This window comes from Micropterus dolomieu, linkage group LG06 (genome assembly GCF_021292245.1).
Source record: "Micropterus dolomieu isolate WLL.071019.BEF.003 ecotype Adirondacks linkage group LG06, ASM2129224v1, whole genome shotgun sequence".
Taxonomy (NCBI): Eukaryota; Metazoa; Chordata; class Actinopteri; order Centrarchiformes; family Centrarchidae; genus Micropterus; species Micropterus dolomieu.
The window spans coordinates 28,066,319-28,085,240 of NC_060155.1; the positions used below are offsets into that span (position 1 = coordinate 28,066,319).

The 18,922-nt window shown below is 40.3% G+C and overlaps 1 protein-coding gene and 1 long non-coding RNA gene across 7 annotated transcripts in view; one reads left to right on the forward strand and one right to left on the reverse strand.

The window, feature by feature from the left end:
- Positions 1–4,387, forward strand: part of plppr4a (phospholipid phosphatase related 4a) — a 39,069-nt gene extending 34,682 nt beyond the window's left edge. For 2 of the 5 annotated variants that reach the window (XM_046051576.1, XM_046051577.1), the window contains exon 11: positions 2,421–4,387. In XM_046051576.1, the coding sequence (XP_045907532.1) occupies positions 2,421–3,493 (1,073 nt within the window). In that variant the 3' untranslated portion in view covers positions 3,494–4,387. The remainder of the gene's footprint in view (positions 1–2,420) is intronic. The other 3 variants (XM_046051578.1, XM_046051579.1, XM_046051580.1) reach the window with 3 other exon arrangements.
- LOC123972241 overlaps positions 1–18,922 on the reverse strand; it is a 40,103-nt gene extending 21,181 nt beyond the window's left edge. The window contains exons 1-4 of one of the 2 annotated variants that reach the window (XR_006825388.1): positions 18,741–18,922; positions 4,046–4,151; positions 1,966–2,587; positions 60–190 (exon numbers count right to left, since the gene is read on the reverse strand). This is a non-coding gene — a long non-coding RNA (uncharacterized LOC123972241). Of the gene's footprint in view, positions 1–59; positions 191–1,965; positions 2,588–4,045; positions 4,152–18,740 lie in introns of those variants that run through there. The other variant, XR_006825389.1, reaches the window with a different exon arrangement.

The window sequence follows — 18,922 nt, forward strand, 5'->3', positions numbered from 1 at the left end:
AAAAATATTTGAAAAGACAGAAAAATAAGCCTGTTATGCTCAAACGTGACCACTAGCACTTTGTAACATGATCAGGAATTTATTTTAGTCACCATAAAATTGTATAATTTCAATACTGTATGCTTTGCGGACAGCGGCCCTTCATAGCCTTTTTGTTAAAAGGCTCCCAGTTGTAAAAGTAGCACTCCACCTACGAGAAGAGCAGATGATGTGTAAGTATCTCAGCAGCAAATTTTGTAATAGCTCATATTTCGCTCATCCCCCTATTTCAGGTGATAGCCTTATCCAAACAGCAGGGTCTGCTTCACTCAGCTCGTTCAGAGGATGGTGGCAGCACTGTCAGCTGCACCGGATCCATTCGGTACCGAGCACTGACGGACCAGGACCCATCACCACCCGCCTCCACCACCGGAGCAGTGGGAGGAGGAGGTCTGTACTGCTAGAGTCATATATATTTCTGGTGTGTGGTAAAACATAAGCACTTCAATTTAAATGCACTACATATAAGATGAATCATTACTACATAAATCATTAGTCTAATTACCATGAACATATGAGCCATCCACAGAGAAGACTGGCCGTCTTAACAGCCCTCTACCCTCTACATTATGACACAAAAAGGAAGAGGGCAGCTCAACCAGTGGCATGGAGATAACATTTTATGGCAGTGATCCAGTATAGTGGAAGGAATGAGCAGAACAGGTCAACATATTTCTCTCCTTTTAACAGGAAAAAGAAATATTCACAGGTAGGAGGAGGATCTCAGTTTTTACAGAGCTGGTATAAAAAATCTTCCATAAATCTCAAAAGACAAAAAGACCAACATTATCAATGAATGTATCTACTAACCAATATTGTGTGTGGGTGTCCAAAGCCTAATATATCTCATTCCTCTGTGCCTTCGAGCTCCATTATTGTCCAAAAACTATTAATACATCTTCTTTAATTACCACAAACATAAATACCATAGTTTATTTTGACTTTTGCCCCAAATGCTCTCTAGAGCAGCAAATGTCTAGTGTGTAATATTTAGGATTTATTGACAGAAATGCAATATAATATCTATAACTATGTGTTCAGTGGTGTGTAAAGACCTTACATAATGAACCATTGTGATTTTATTACCTTAGAATGAGACATTTCTATCTACATACACTGCGGGTCCTCTTACATGTTGCGCCGCCTTGTTTCTACAGTAGCCCAAGCTGCTCTACAGAGCACATTTCGGCACTACGTTAAATACATACAAGGAGGAGGAGCGGTGACTGAGCTGTTAGTTGCAATTCACAACCCTCACCACTAGAGGCCACTAAAACCTACACACATAACCTTTAATCTACAGCGGAAAATAGTCCCCAATAAATGTACTATTTCCTCCTGTTTGATTAACATTTGCTAAAAACTAGTTTTACTGAGACTTCTATTAAACTATATTTGTTAGGGGAAGTAAGGAAATCACAAAGTATTGAGAGATGGACTGGCAATTGCTGATTTTTCTCTTTTCATGGGACTTCTTGGCACTAACAAAAACAGAGTTTTACCATCCTTGAAAAGAAAAGTTCAGGGAAACACACTTTCCCAGAATCAGACAAGTGATGGATATCAATGTCCGTCCTGCGTCTCCCTCACTGTTATACACCTTGGAGCATTTACTTAGGCTTTACACATATACTAGAAGTTTGGAAAGGGGCTAGCTTAGTTCTACACAAGACTAAATAAGGTCTCGACAGGATGAAGAATAGCAAGGAGTGGGACCTAATTAGGGCTGCATCTATCGATTATTTTAGTAATCGAGTATTCTACAGATTATTCCATCGATTCATTGGGTAAGCACGTAAGATTTACTTTTGCTTGGTACCCTGATGTGTAACTCATCACGGTCATATCATGGTACAACCCAACTCACAGGCTAACCAGTTGAACAGTAACAAATGCACGTTTATACAGCTAAGAATTGTGCCTTACCTTTGCTACCCTGAAGCGTTGCTGTCGTACTGTTGTGGTAGGCTGCTTCTGTTTTATAGTAGACACCCTGAACAGAGCTGTGGTTTTCTTTTAGCTAGAAAATAATCCCAAACTTTGGACGTCTTTTTCTCTGGCCTGTCTCTTCTTCGTCCCTCACCATTTTCTTTCTCTTCCTCCACTTTTGCGATCAGCGGCATCAAATCACATCATCTTCGCTTGTGCACAGCGTAAGCGCTTTGTGCGACAGTAATAATCATCCATGCTAAACAGTACACTGTATATAGTTATATAGAAAAAACCAAGCATTGATGAGGTTTTTGATTTTCTTGAAGACCTCAATGTGGCAGTCCCAGCATTATAGGCACCTTTGCATTTATAGGAAACGCAAAATGATGATTCTGATTCTTAGTAGTGCAAGATAATTACTGAGTGATTCATTTGCCTTGTTCTTTTAGGAGGTCTGGAAAGATCTGGCAGTATAGTCCGTGTTGAAGCTCACCCAGAGTCCAGATCAAACAAACCAGTGGTAAGACCTCCAAGCACAGACGGAAGTGGCTCCTGGCGATGGAAACCACCAGACCAACGAGCTTCGCTCCGACAGTCTGCTTTCACCCTCAATGACCTGAACAGACACACAGACAGCTGTGATTCGCTACGGGATGGAGGGTCAGTGGATGGGCGGAGGAGCGTGACAGGGACTGAATCGGAGAGCGAAGGGGGAGGAGATGGAGGAATGGGAGGGGGAGGAGGAAGTGTATACTCAAACCACCCACATGTTGTACAGCCTTTACATCCCTTACATCCAAATAATCCCAACAACATCCAGTCCCACAATTTTAACCCCAACAATCCCAATAATCCTAACAACATGCAGTCCCACAATTTTAACCCCAACAATCCCAACAACATTCAGTCCCACAATTTTAACCCCAACAATCCCAACAACATTCAGTCCCACAATTTTAACCCCAACAATCCCAATAACATGCAGCACCCCAGTTTCAACCCCAACAATCCCAATAATCCTAATTTTAATAATACTCACTTTAACTTCAACCCCAACTCTACTAACTCCAACATGCAGTATACCCCCACTGCCACCTTTGCTCCTCCCTTCCACCCCCACCCTCAGACCATCACCACCATCAGGGTGACCCCGGTGGAGGGAACGGCCACCAGCAGCGACGGCGGCTCAGACTGCCAGTCGGTTGCCTCGTCAAGTCGTGAGTCGACCCTGAGGAGGAAGAGTGGCTCCCACATGGCCCACGTCCCGGATCGAGGGCCCACCCCCGACCTCCATAACAACCACCGCCCCTGTGACGACAGCAACCGCCTCGACAATGAAAGCACCAACCGTTTTCACGAAAACCTTCGAAGTTTTCAAGAAAACCCCATCCACCCTAACCACCCCAACAGGCAGTTACAGGGGATGTTTGGCCGTCCCAGCCCAACCCCCCCGCCTACCTTACCCCGGCCTATCCTGACTCACACTCCGCCACCTTCTCTAGGGTTCGCCTATAAAGAATGACACATTTAGTGTTAAGTTCATGTGTCCTACTTGACCAGTACAAATTTCAATGGAGATGCTGCATGTGCCATACAGGACTTTGGAAATTTGGTTAAATCAATCCATCACTGAGGGTCGGCCAATAAAGGGATGGCCAAAAATGTGTTAGTCCCATACACAACCTCTCACCTGGCCAGTTAGGTTACAATAAATGGCCAATTGTGTCCCTGATGGTTTAGTACCCAACTGGATAAAAGTTGTGTCTTACTATGAAACGTACTGTACGCTTAATTAAAACCTATTTGCAATAGGTTCATGATCAACCTTTGGGTCACAAGCCACACAGAGTACAAACACAATTAGCCCTGCCCCCGATGTCCAACCGGCCAATAAAAAAGGACTATAGTGAAGGGCCACCATATGAGGGGTGAGTTTGATCAAAGATTTTTTTCTTCTTTTTTTAATCTCGGATTGCTGGGTACACCAGTCAGTTTTTTGTAAATGTAATATATTGAGTGCACTTGCTTCATAGGCCCATAATGAACTAAATAAGCTGCGGTCCCTTTGACTCACTCAGAAGGAGAGACTCCAGCGTCCTCGATCTGTCCCATAGCTCCCTGCCAGCAAGGATGGATTCAGCCTAATGACTCTGCCCCCTTTCCTCTGACTCCCAGGTCAGCTGCAAATGGGGAAAAAAAACAAAAAAACATTCTTATCACAACATTTATACATACAGTATATTCTCAGCTTTCATCCTGTTGTCAAATGCAGGTTAAGAATATTGATATATAAACTTTGCTAGTAATCACATGTCATTAGATGGAAATTTGCATTCAAAGCCCATAACTGTGCTGTGTTTGTACATAACGACTGTGGGTGGCCACAGTGGAAATTAAACCCACACTCTTAATTGTGTCTGGGCTTATGAGTCCCTTTTGGGCAATAACAGTATCTCTTAGTTCATGGTGGTATTGTGTTTGTGTTGGATGAACAATATCAATATCATGGTGCATACATTGTGTTTAAATATAGTAAAACAAGCGCTCTATTTTTTACATGCTGTGTTTTAATGATGTGCAGTATATGAATTATCCTTACTATGTAGTAGCTGTACTATACACCGGCACAGCATGTGAATCATCTGAACAAACAGACCACACACAAGTCCAAAGACTGAAGGAAGTTATGCATTTTATTTTCTTTGTTTGGTTAATTTTATCAACTCATCAGCATTACTGTATGGGTGCAATTACGCTTGAGTTTTAGGGCAACTGTTAGGACAAAAGGACTCTAATATTCTGTGGATGAAGTTGTGATATTTGTTGCAATGTTATGCGATAAAGTTGTATTGGTCATTATTTGATGAGGATAGTCCTGATTTTACAAAATAAAAGGCAAAATAATAATAAAATGTAATTAAACAAGAAAGTACAATATTACAAGAATACAATCGTACCTTTACAACAAAGTCATGACAATACCTGAAGTTTGTAAAAACAAAGTCACATTAGAAGAAAGTTATAATTTTGAGGAGAAATAATAATGTATTTTACAAGAATTTAGTAAAATTTTTTAAGAGAAAAGTGTAATTTCTATGAAGAATTTGATAATTGACAAGAATTAAGTTATTATTGTACAAGGAAGTCATAATATTACAAGAAGTTCATAATTTTGAGAAACTGTCATACCATTACAAGACAAAAGTAGTAATATGAAAAAAGTCAGCATTTCGAGAAACACTGTACATTTTTTCAATGTTTTAGCATCGTCCACATACATTTTAGACGTGACTGTAGAACTTTAGATCCTCACCAACACTCGGTTCGCCGTATAGGCCAACAGGCTGCTCTTCTGTTTATTACAATATTAATATAAAAATATGATAAAACTATGCCTTTTTTTGAGTGTTAAACATTCTTTTATGAAATTACAACTGAATTGTCTTATTACTTTTTGCATGTACACTAATAACATTATTCTTATAACATGACTTTTTCCTCACTAATTTATTCTCCCCCTAACAGTGGCCCAATTACTCACTTGTAGCGTAATATTCCTCACTAACTTTGCTTTGGTGTTTTGCATGTGTGGTTGAATTCATAAAGTATAAAACATTCTGACATTTCCATTCTCCATGGATGTTGGAGAAAAAAAAATCTAATTTTTTACTTTTTAAATGTTCTGTTTACTGATTACCAGACACAACACACCATTTGAACAACAAGTCCTCCAGCCTTAACGACAACATAGGTCGTTTTATCCATGCCTCCCAAAACGACACATAACGTTTCCTGAATTAGCACCACTACAGGTGGCGTTTGGCCATCCCTACTAAAACAACACATGAGTGTTAACTACGTTACGTCAGTCATGTGACCTTAGTCGCACAACATTAAGCACGTACTTAACGTTGTGAAGGGGTCGCAGTCTGGTTAGGTTTAGGCAAGTACTTGTGTAGGTTTAGGGAAACGTTGTGGTTTGAGTTAAAGTAAATACATTACCTAAGTTCAACTTAAAACTCTAAATAACTCCACATTAACTTGCTATGACGTTCTCCTGAGTGAAAGTCCGGCGTTTTACCCAATCCTACCTCCTTATGGGCCTGTGTCCACCAAAGCTTTATTTTCCTGAGGCCAGAGTCTTTTTTCAATTCAGTGCAATGGGAGCGCCGAATATTGGCGCTCCCATTTGTTGTCCCAATTGTTCAACTTTGGGGAAAATGCAGCGCTCGTCACCGTCACTTTTTACTCAGCCGTCCAATCACAGTGGAGGAGGGCCGGGACAAACACACCACAGAGCATTCTCAGCACTTGAACCAAAAGATGGTGCTCGCCAAGGTGTTTCCTCTTCCACAAAATCTCATGAACCCGTGTCTGACCCCTCAATCTACATGGTTCAACCTTCTCTCCATGCACAGCAAGGGCCAGAGCAGGTACTCTACTTTATGGTGACATTTTTGTATCCAGTAAAATGAGGTGGCCTACTTGCAATACATCACTTCCACAGATGTATCATAGCAACCTCCCCCCGTGCCTCCAAAGCGCACCCTAGCGCTCCCAGCTAGGAGTCATCAAAAGAGCAGCTGCCGTTTTCAGTTGGCAAAAAACGCTTTGGTGGACACTAGCACTAAGGCGTTTCTACCTATTTATAATACGTCACCTGACTTCCTCCTTTGCTAACATTGTACGGCCACAAACTCAAAAATGGGTCGTAATAACGTGCGGCTCAAACTGCCTATTTAGTTGTTTTTTACTGGTGAGGACAGTTTCCATTTGGACTATTCAACAGAAATGTCTGATCATTTTTTCTTAGACTAGTGTTTACATTCTTTGTTTAACTTAGTGCCCAAGTGCCACCAAAGAAAAGTCGTGTGGCTGTGGGCTAGCCACATAGATATACCGTGTTACTGCAGGACTGTAATGACTGAGCAGTCAGTGTATATTGATGGGAATCTGCCTGGGAACACAAAGATCCTCATGTTTGGATTATGTAGAATTAAAGGAAGCACAATTACTACATCTTGAGGACAGATTACAGAACACAGTGAATATTTATAGCTGTGTACATATCTATATAATTTCTGCAAACTCCCACTTCTGGTCTCTTTGCTAATTGAGTTTGTAGGTGCAGGGCCATGATATTGTTGCTGGAGATGATGCTGCTGCTGCTAATGGCGTTGTAAAGAGCTACTAATGTGTTTTTAATACGTTTTTAATGGAGTGCACAATAGCTGAGTGGACAGAATGTGTATTGTAATCCTCTCAACATTTATTATAGGGAGTATTTTAGTTAAACAAGCCGATAAATCAAGATATATGGTTGAGTGTGACAGATTCAGAGACTTTAATTGCTACTCATTTCCCTTACATGTGTTGGTGTGACTCATTTTCTTTTCTAAAGAATGAATGAATGAATTGAATAAGACGTAGAGCTTGCAAGCAACTGGTCAACAAAAACATTGATATGTTTGATGAAAACTGTTGAAGGCAGACGGTTTCTGTGCCCATTCTTGTGGTTTATAATGGTATATTCTATGCTATATTCTATTTTTGCTTGTGTTAGTATTAAATTTAGCTGGAAGTTTGGAGAGAACAGAAAGTAAGTAGCAGGTGTGAACGTTTCGAGAGGTATACAAGCTGTAGATGGTAAGATCCACGAATTACCTGTAAACACTGTAATGAACACTGAATTTGCTGACGTCATGAAAAGCTAACAGCTATGTTTTGAGTCATGGAGACAATATTTTGATATTGTTTTTTTCCTTTTTTTGTGTGTGTAGAAGGTTTATGTATGCTAAGGGCAATCTTATTGTACTAGTCCAGACTAAGAATTACTTGGCTACATACTTCGATCTATACAATTTTAGTGAGGTCTGGAAAACAAAATGCTGAACAGGGTTTCAGACTAACTTTTACACCGCCACAAAATTTAGGTGCACTTTCAGCGCCATAACAGTTTACTCTAACCTTCTGTCATTTCCTATACACTTCGATAGTTATGTAAATGATTGTAAACAGGAACAGCTACAGGTAAAAGTTGAATGTTGAACTGTGATTGGTCGACTTGGTAGCATCGGATTTCCTCCAAGCTCACAGGAAGTGCTCCATGCTTTGAAGCCAGTTTTACAAGCCGCTGTGAAATGGTGGATATTTTCTTTTAAGCATCACAACCTGATGCGAAATCAGGATTTGATCCATTCAGACGATTACATTTGGAAAGGCTAGAAGAGCCGCACAATTATTATTTCAGCGCAAGTTAGCGGAGGGCTAAACCAGGAAGTCAAACAGTGGAAACTAGAAACCAACTAGTGTTTTGGCAGTTTAACTGTAGAGCAACACAGACACTAACACACAAGTATAAATGCGAGAGTACGTGCGTTGCCGACGCCATAGGTTTCGGCATCCAGTCACTATATGAGTATAAATCCAGCGGCCCTTCTCTGCTTTCGATTGGCTCTCACCTTCTTCCACGAGTTTTAAATCTAAATCAAATCAATAGTGTGACAACCCTTTGCCTCAGCGTCAGTTCTTCTAGATAAACTTGCGCATAGTTTTTGAAGGAACTCTGCAGGTAGGTTGGCCCAAACATCTTGGAGAACTCCAAACAGTAGTTCTGTGGATTCAGGCAGCCTCACTTGCTTCTCTCTCATCATGACAGACTTGATGATGTTGAGATCTGTGTGGGGCCATACCATCACTTCCAGGACTCCTTGTTCTTCTTTACGCCGAAGGTAGTTCTTATTGACTTCGCTGTATGTTTGGGGTCGTTGTCATGCTGCAGAATAAATGGGGGGCCAATCAGATTGCAGCATTGAGGAGACCCTTCTTTCTGACCACATTCCTAACTCCATTTGCAGAAAATGCAGCTTTAAACTTGCAAGGAACCTCCATCGTGGTTCCCTTCTGCCTGCAGACACTCATTCTTATCCCGGTCTCCTGCCCTTTGGCGTACAACCTCTGCTGCAGCCTAATATTTCAAATTTTGACTCATCAGTCCAGAGCACCTGCTGCCATTTTTCTGCACCCCAGTTCCGGTGTTTCTATAGTTGAATTTCGTGGCCTTGTCTCCATGTCGTAGGCTATTTGGTGGCAAGTCTTTCATGTAGGCTTTTTCTGACTAGACATTTCCAGTCAGTAAAATGGTGTATCAGGCTCCCACTGTTTTTTTGTAGCTCTGAGCTGAAGGCATTGCTGGACTTCAGATTGTGAAGGGAAGTAAGCATGATGTTTCTTTCATCTGCTGCAGGAAGTGTCTGTTGCCGACCACTGCGTTTGCAGTCCTCAGCATTGTCTGTTTCTTTGTGCTTCTTCAAAAAAGCTTAAACAGCACACCTGGAAACCCTTGTCTGGTTTGAAATGTCTTCCTGGGAGAGACCTTGCTGATGCAGTATTACTTACTATCTTGTTGCTGTGCTCAATCTCACGGTGGTGAATGACTTTTGACAGTAAACTGTCTTCAGCAGCTTTACCTTGGTAGCTGAGTTTGGCTGTTCCCCTTCCAGTTGTTTTCCTCCTACACAGCTGTTTCTGTTGCACTTATTGATCGTGTTTCACCTGTAGGTGTAGCACCTGTTTGGTATAATTGTTTAATAATACCCCTGACGATATGCCTACAAAATCCCTGACTTTGTACAAGTGTGAATTGGAGAATTGATGCTGTTTTGAAGGCAACGGGTGGTCAAACATTGATTTGATTTTTCTTCTGCTCACTAACTTTTTATTTTGTTAACATGACTATATTTGAAAGCATTATTTACATAACTTACTTAAATTCTTACAGTATTTTTTTCCACACCTGCCTAAAACCTTTGAAAAGTATCGTATCAACAAAAATGTTTGCTGGACCAGTGCTGAATGTTAGTCAAGAGAGCAGCTAGAGCTGAACAATTAATTAAGCTATAGAACACATTTTCAACGATTTCATAACAAGTTCTGTGAAGTGAAATAATTACTTTATTATAAGACAGTTGATTTTGACAGCCATAAAAACAATCATCAATCAAATTTAGTCAGCTGTTGCTAATTAATGTTAATTCCTGGAGTCGGATCACTACAAAATGACTAAAACAAACATTTCTGGCCAAAACGCTCTCTGCATGCCAGTGTCTGTATTCTTTACGTTCAGACAAACTAGCTAAGGAAAATAGATAAAGTGCCATGGACAGGTGTTTTAATTGTCTACGCATAACCCACCTGTTAACCAAAGCTGCTTTACCTACCCAAACCATTTGCAAATTTATTCTTATGACAAACACACGGAAATTGCAGGATACAGTTGTGTTATAATTGTAACACAATCATGAGGAATGTAATAAATATAATAATTCTATAATATTCCCATAAAAAATCATTATTTTTGCATACAAATCTGTGCGTACATTTTGTTTCCAGCACATTTAACATGAATACTGTGATACAGTAAGACAGTCCTTTTAATAAGATAAATATCTCATACACAAATGTTTTATCCCTGTGTATGTCTTGGAGACAGAGAAGTATATTTTAATATGATAGATGTTAAGGAATGTGGTTTTAATAAATGTTAGAGAAATGTTTGATGTAAAAGACATGTCAGTGGAGTATAATTTCAAATATTACAAATATCTAAAGAAGTATTTTAAACTGAATATCATAGTTTGAAAATTGTACGTTAAGTATAACGGCAAAGATGGCGGTTATCCCGCCCCTCCAGCTGCTGATTCTATTCATGTAGTTTTTATGTCCCGGTGACCTGTGAAAGTGCAGTTCTGGCTCTCTCCCCATTTATTCAGATAGGAGCCTGGTCTTGTTAGTCCGAAATAGCTGCCCGGAAGCGTTGCCAAGATGGCTGCCGAGTGGCACGACTTGCCTAAAAGGACTTTGATAACACTTATACGTTATGCCCCAGTACGTCAAGTGTGGACCATACCGTTTTCATGTAAATCAAATGATTGTCACACAGAGATTGGTATGTAGATGTGTTCAGGGCGGGAGTCTTATCAAGCAAGTTTGTTACAGATCTGTGCATGTACACTGAAATTAGAACTTCCTGTTTCATGGTGAAACATTGATGTTTGACGCCACGGCCTTCGATGAAAACTCACAGCACAACTTTTCATCACCAGTGTCGACTGGATTAACTACGTAGGAGGAGTTTGTTAAAGTACGGAGCCTGTAAATGATAAATAATGCACTAAAATTGCACTTTCAATTAAAAATGGCTTCAACAGGCTCTTCGTGTATTTTTGGGATGATTTGGTAAAATTTTTGTGCATCTAGGTCAAACATGTGCGCAAGACCAATTTGACACGCGTTTTCGCCAGATATGACATGCTTGCAAAGTTTTGTGTGTTTTCGAGCACATTTAGGCCTCCAACACATGATTTACTTTTCCAGATACAGTGGGGAGAACAAGTATTTGATACACTGCTGAAGTTTTCCTACTTACAAAGCATGTAGAGGTCCGTAATTTTTATCATAGGTACACTTCAACTGTGAGAGACGGAATCTAAAACAAAAATCCAGAAAATCACATTGTATGATTTGTAAATAATTCATTTGCATTTTATTGCATGACATAAGTATTTGATACATCAGAAAAGCAGAACTTAATATTTGGTACAGAAACCTTTGTTTGCAGTTACAGAGATCATACGTTTCATGTAGTTCTTGACCAGGTTTGCACACACTGCAGCAGGGATTTTGGCCCACTCCTCCATACAGATCTTCTCCAGATCCTTCAGGTTTCGGGGCTGTCGCTGGGCAATACGGACTTTCAGCTCCCTCCAAAGATTTTCTATTGGGTTCAGGTCTGGAGACTGGCTAGGCCACTCCAGGACCTTGAGATGCTTCTTACGGAGCCGCTCCTTAGTTGCCCTGGCTGTGTGTTTGGGGTTGTTGTCATGCTGGAAGACCCAGCCACGACCCATCTTCAATGCTCTTACTAAGGGAAGGAGGTTGTTGGCCAAGATCTCGCGATACATGGCCCCATCCATCCTCCCCTCAATACGGTGCAGTCGTCCTGTCCCTTTGCAGAAAAGCATCCCCAAAGAATGATCTTTCCACCTCCATGCTTGACGGTTGGGATGGTGTACTTGGGGTTGTACTCATCCTTCTTCCTCCAAACACGGCGAGTGGAGTTTAGACCATAAAGCTCTATTTGTGTCTCATCAGACCACAGGACCTTCTCCCGTTCCTCCTCTGGATCATCCAGATGGTCATTGGCAAACTTCAGACGGGCCTAGACATGCGCTGGCTTGAGCAGGGACCTTGCGTGTGCTGCAGGATTTTAATCCATGACGCCGTAGTGTGTTACTAATGGTTTTCTTTGAAACTGTGGTCCCAGCTCTCTTCAGGTCATTGACCAGGTCCTGCCGTGTAGTTCTGGGCTGATCCCTCACCTTCCTCATGATCATTGATGCCCCACGAGATGAGATCTTGCATGGAGCCCCAGACCGAGGGAGATTGACCATTGCGCCAACAGTTGTTGCCTTCTCACCAAGCTGCTTGCCTATTGTCCTGTAGCCCATCCCAGCCTTGTGCAGGTCTACAATTATATCCCTGATGTCCTTACACAGCTCTCTGGTCTTGCCCATTGTGGAGAGGTTGGAGTCTGTTTGATTGAGTGTGTGGACAGGTGTCTTTTATACAGGTAACGAGTTCAAACAGGTGCAGTTAATACAGGTAATGAGTGGAGAAGAGGACGGCTTCTTAAAGAAGAACTAACATGTCTGCGAGAGCCGGAATTCTTACTGGTTGGTCGGTGATCAAATACTTATGTCATGCAATAAAATGCAAATGAATTATTTAAAAATCTCACAATGTGATTTTCTGGATTTTTGTGATACAAATTACTTCAAAATTACAGACCTCTACATTCTTTGTAAGTAGGAAAACCTGCAAAATCAGCAGTGTATCAAATACTTGTTCTCCCCACTGTATTTATATTTAAACCTCTTATTATGTTTTGATGGAAAAGATAAACATTTGCTGAGCCTTGCCTTGATATGGTGAATGTGAGATATGAGAATTGTCTTTTTGCAATTGAAAACTTTTGGATTATAGCTAATTAAGAAATGTGTACAATCAACAGAGGATTGGCAGAGAAATATCAAAGAATGTTTATATTCATAGCTTATGTTTTTAAAAGTATTCCGATTAAGGAGTGACACTGTCCCTTAATTTCTGCATTGGTGAATTTAAAATCATGGTTTCGCTAACAGATGTGTTATGAATGAAGATAACGAGAAGCTCAGCTTACATGAAAGAAGAGGAGATGTGATTTTAGGGGGCCTGTGAGAATTGAATTGGAGCACAGAACATATCCCAGAAGGCATCTGTGCTAAAATATGGTTTGAGTAAGGAGGAGGTACATTGTAATTTAAGTAGACACCACTTTTTGGAATTGTGCCATGTTTCAAACACGGACCCTTTAATATATAATCTGCTCACCTCTCTAACATCCCAATCAGTGATCATGGAAGAGCCTAAGAATGATAATTTTACTGAAAGAATGTCACTGCGCCTGATCATTACCGCCACAAAAATAGCCACAGGAAAACCTCCTTCTGCGCTTTGCTCTGTCTTTCTGACTCTCTGGTAAAGAGATGTTTTAATCTGCAGGTAACTCTAGTTGTATTGTATGATTTGCTATTACAGGAGTAAATAGTCTATGAAAATCCGATGATATTTAGACATCTCTGAAGCACATTGTCGTTAGCTAGCTGCATTGTAAACTTCAGCTAAAGTCTGGAACACTCGAGCAAAACGTGTTTGCAGCCAAGCAAATTTCAATTCAGCCCTCGATGCTATTATATGAAATGATGACAAGAAAACGTGTTGAACTAGTCGATGTTGAAGGCAGTCTCGTTTGGGAATGCTACAGGTGATAAACTAGTAAAAATGTAGGTTGCAGCTCATTGGCTTACTTGCATACCTGTTGTTTGTTACGCTAGCAGCTACATAGCTAGCCTACATACTACCTGCTACACAATGAACACGTGTTCATGGATTAAACCAGAAAGTTTGTTGTAAAAATATGTATCAGACTGAATGTGAATTATGTCATATTTCTAACGTTATTTTTGTCTTTTTCTTTCATTGAATCTCGATTGATTTGATATATACATACATATATGGATATTTTTGATTAGTGTATGTGAAAGATAACGTTTTATATCTTCTTGTCAAGTGTGTTGATAATTTTCATGGCGACCATCTGCACTTTTATGGTCGGTATACCTTTCAGTTACTCCTATAGCCAGCCAAGAAGGAAATCTTACACTGACGTTGGAAGTCTGTAGTATTCTGCCGCTGCCGCTCGAGGATCCTGAAAGCAGTGATAAATGATTACACACTTCTACTGCAAGTCAGCCGGGAAACCAACTGCTGAAATTCAGTTCATTTTCTACGACTTTCTGTGATTCACCGCTGTTGCCTCACAGCAGACAGGTCCGATCAGCTTCGCTGTAGGTTTCGTAAGCTCCTGCAACCGACTGATAGAGCAGGAAGCTGTTTAGTTTTCTCAGCAGACGAAGGACTTGGGTACCAGTCCGGTAATTGCTCGCTCAATGTTGGAGTAAGGCATTTTTTAAGATTAAAATTGTTTTAAGGAATAATTCAACATTTGGGGAACGACACATATTTGCTTTCTGTCCAAGGAGTAATATGAAGAGATTGATATCAGTCTCATATCTGTGCGTTAAGCTGGAATCAGATCGTGGTTAGCCTAGCTTAGCATAAAGACTGGAAGCAGAGGAAGACAGCTAGCCTGTTTCTGTCAAGACTTCAACAATACACCACCTCTAAAGCTATATCCACTAGGGTTGGGCCAATAGACGATGCCATCGTCCTTCGGCAAAGGCTGACAGACGGTCGATGGTTAAGCAGGCATAGTGATTGTTAAATCCCGCCCCCTGGGCAAAAAAAATCTAAATTTTTTCACATAATACCGGCATGTGAAAGCTGTATGCTTCACAACTTCCTCAGAATTCTCTTCTCAGCAGGTGAGCCGTTTGTGGGCTTGTCAATGATGCAGCCAGCTGAAACCAACATCTGCACCCTGTGAGTTCACTTCTGCTTTACCTGGTCCGTGCTTGTAAAATCTCCACCGCGGCTTGTAACGTCATAGGCTACCAACCCTAATATCCACACTAATACGTTTTTGTTAAACAGAGTTTTAAACTGAAAACGATCTCCGTTCACACCAGCGTTTTAAGCTGCGTATCAGAACTGATCGCCGTCTATGTACAAACGACTGAAAAATCTAGTGGCCGTTTACGAACACTGGGCATGCGTGTGTAAACATGAAGCCAATTGTCCACTCCGCAGTTGCAGAAGATTTGGCAAAAGAAGGAAGTAATACTAGAGACAGACAAAGAACAGCAATGGCAGATAACCACAGCAGAGATTTATTTGCATGGACCAACAACGAGGTGGACTGAAAGTAACACGCGAGTACAAAGAGACTGTGGCGGCAGAAAACACACTGGGAGTCGTTGCAAAGTAAATACAGCGACATGCACAGTAAACGTGTTATTTACACAGAACAAAATATTTTAATAAAAACACCAAAACTAAAACTCTGTAGGTAGCATCGTGTTTATGCTTTGCATGACCAATAAGAGCCAATCAGGAAGCCAAATGTCAGTGTCTGTCATCGTCCTCCCTTTTCGCCTGTCCACACTAAAAACAAAAACAGGGACAGCAGCGTTTTCAAAGTTCTGCGTTTTAGGTGTTTGGATTTTCCGTTTTAGTCTGGACGGCAGGTGCAAACATAGCGAAAAGCCTGCGTTTTAAAAACCTGGTAGTGTGTCTGTAGCTTGAAGCTGACCGCTTGACTCTGAACACAAAGAGAAATATAAAAATGAAACTTCTCCAGACAGTTTCACGTGCAAACAGTTCTCCTGGAAAGAAAGCACAAGTAGTGTCTTTCCCACAATGTCGCCTTATTTCTTTAAGATGGTCAAGACAGTGGACCGTCCTGGAAGACTCTCCAGCAAGACTGTATCCGTGTTACTGGATTAAAAATATTATACAGAACCGATTCTTTAACATTGTCGCGTTGGATTCCTGGTGAAGGTTTAGGTTTGTGTTCTTTTTCTATCAGATTTATTATCAGTTGAGCGACTAGCTGTTTATAATGATCAACGACAGAAAATGTTTGCTGTTTCTATTGCTGTAAATAGACATTTGTATCTTTATACTCATCAGTAAATCCTACGTGGGAACCCAGACTGATGGTTTGGGTTGTTAGCTCTGCGTGAAATGCTAATGTTTAGCATAGACTAAGAGACATCTTCAGCCAGGCCTGAAGCCGGTCCACCTCCAAGTCCATCCATCCACAACCTGACTGAACAGACACCGGTGTTCGGTCTGTAGCCCACTGATTTTGGGGCTGTAAATGGTATGTACTATTTAGTCTCCTGCCTGAAATGTTACTGTAATTAGATTTTAAACTCCATTTCTAGGTTTCAATGGGTTGACCCCAGGCCTCCCGTCTGTTTGGTACTGTTCAAGACTTCTAACATTTTGATATATGGTTCTAAAAAAGCTGCTGTCGTGTGAATATCTGGGTAATTTTCCACCGTTGTTTCATAATCCGGGATTTCATTTAGAAATGTCTCTTTGTATAAATGCACATTTGTTAATCCTGAAAGCCCCGCTGTCTCCTTTAGTCCTGTGAAGTTATATTTTTTAGGTTCGCGACCTGATGCTGATAGTTGTAGGGAAACTTGCACCAGCTGCAGTGACAGCTCTTCATTACAGCTCGGACCTGCTTTGCTTGCTGCGACTGTAACCCCAGCGTTTGGTGAGTTAGTGTTCTCTGCAGCAAAATGAGAAAAATGAAAACCCAAAACATTTAAGAGCAAAAAGCCTTTTGATGGAGACGTATATTCAGTGAGTATTTGTAGATTTCAGTATCTGTGTGGTCATTCTCAGTGGCTATGTTTACATGTACACTGTTCACACTCTGTATTTTATCCATTGTACAGTGCATTTTTATTGCAGATGTGGTTTGTTCTTACAGGCAAAACCAACCAAAACCAGTGATTTGGCTTCAGAGTGTGCATGAGCTAGAAAAATCCCTGAAATTAATTTGTCCATCTGACTTTGTGTGTTGTCTTTACGTGTTAGCAGGCGAATGCTAATTGCCATGCCAGTCAAAGCTTGCACTGTGTGCTTTGTCAGGACAGCACGTCAAGACCTTAACTGGGATGTGTCTAAATAATGTGTACATGTAAAGATAGCTACTATCGCGTTGTCTGTGACTGCAACCCTACGCTTCACATGAACCCACAGTCCGCTCCCGTTTGCCCTTCTTCACAGACCGGACAGACAACACAACTGTTGGATCGAGGAAACTTTAGGAAGTACTGATCTGCTTTGGACTATAATGCTGTCATATGTGGTCCAGCAGGTTTATGTTGAAAGCTGACTGTAGTGTGGACGAGCGACCTTTGTGACTAATCGACTCAACTGTTCTATTTGAACTGACTCTGTGAACATGTACAACAGTGACAGTGTACTGATAATTGCAGACATCCTAAAGTTTCTGTTTTCCAGTGGTGTCTCTGTAACTAAATAAAAGTTTGATATTAAAAATCTGTCCGTCTGTTTGTACCCATTTCACTCTGTTTGTGTCTCATTCTGCACATCTGGCTCCTGGCTAGTTATCTGGAGATAGAAGAAAGGATGGTGTGGTGGATGAAGTACTCAGTCTTTACTTAAGTAAAAGTACTAATACCTTACCGTAAAAACACTCGACTTTTATAAGTAAAAGTCCTGCATTAAAAAATATGACTTGATTAAAAGTAAAAGTACTCAATGCAGAATGGAAAATGTTTCCTGACTGTTATATATCATTACTATTACTCATGCATTCAAGTAAAGGCAGAATTTAATATTTTTTCTCCATAAATCAATTCAAAACATTATTAAAAACAGTGAGAAATGTTGTCACAGTTGTCCAGAGCCAAAAGTGACACCTTCACAAAGCTTGTTTTGTCAGTCTAAACCTCAAAATTATTAAGATACATTAAAATAATCAAATTAAAAAGCACATTTTCACATTTGTAACCTGGAACCATGAAATGTTTTACATTAAAAAGTACAATATTTCCCTGAGATGCGAGTGAAGTAGAAGTAGAGTGGCATTAAAAGAAAATACTCAAGTACAAATGCCTCATTGTAAAAAAAGAAATACTCTGTTGCAAGTAAAAGTACTACATTGAAAGTCTTATTTAAGTATGTAAATATAATAATCAAGAAAATTTAAGTATTAAAAATTTAATAACACAAAGCAGAATGTAAAATGTCCCCTGTGACGTTAAACTAGTATATCTTATATCATTAGATTAATATTACTCATGCATTAATGTAAAAGCAGAATTTTACTGTTGTAGTTGTTTCAGACATTCATTATGGATCAATTTGCTGATATTTTCCATTGTAAAAAAAATATGAAAATAGTAAAAAATGTTTTCACAATTGCCCTTCAAAGCTTGTTTTATCAGTCTAAACCTCAAAAAATAAATTAAAATAATGAAAAGGAAAAGCAGCAAATCTGCACATTTGTGAACCATGAAATGTTTTTACATGAAAAATGACAAACAATCATCAAAATAGTTCCCAATTAAATGTCTGTCAATCAACAAATGTTATAAATAAACTGTTGGGTAGTTTAAGTAAAACAAAACTGTGACATCCAGCTGCCGGCTGAAAACTGGTAACAGGGGGTTTGGGCCCAAATGCAGACACGAAGTCGGTACAGGTAGAGTACGAAAACTTACAGGTGATGTGGAGAGAGTCCAAAATACAACAGGTGAGTAATCCTAAAGTCCAGCGGAAAGTAAATCCACAAAACACAGGAGGCACAAGAGGCAATGGAGAACAATTGACTGAAAAACAGCAGAAACAGGAGAAACACTAACACAGGTGAGACCACTAAGCCAATCAGGGACAAGCACAGGAA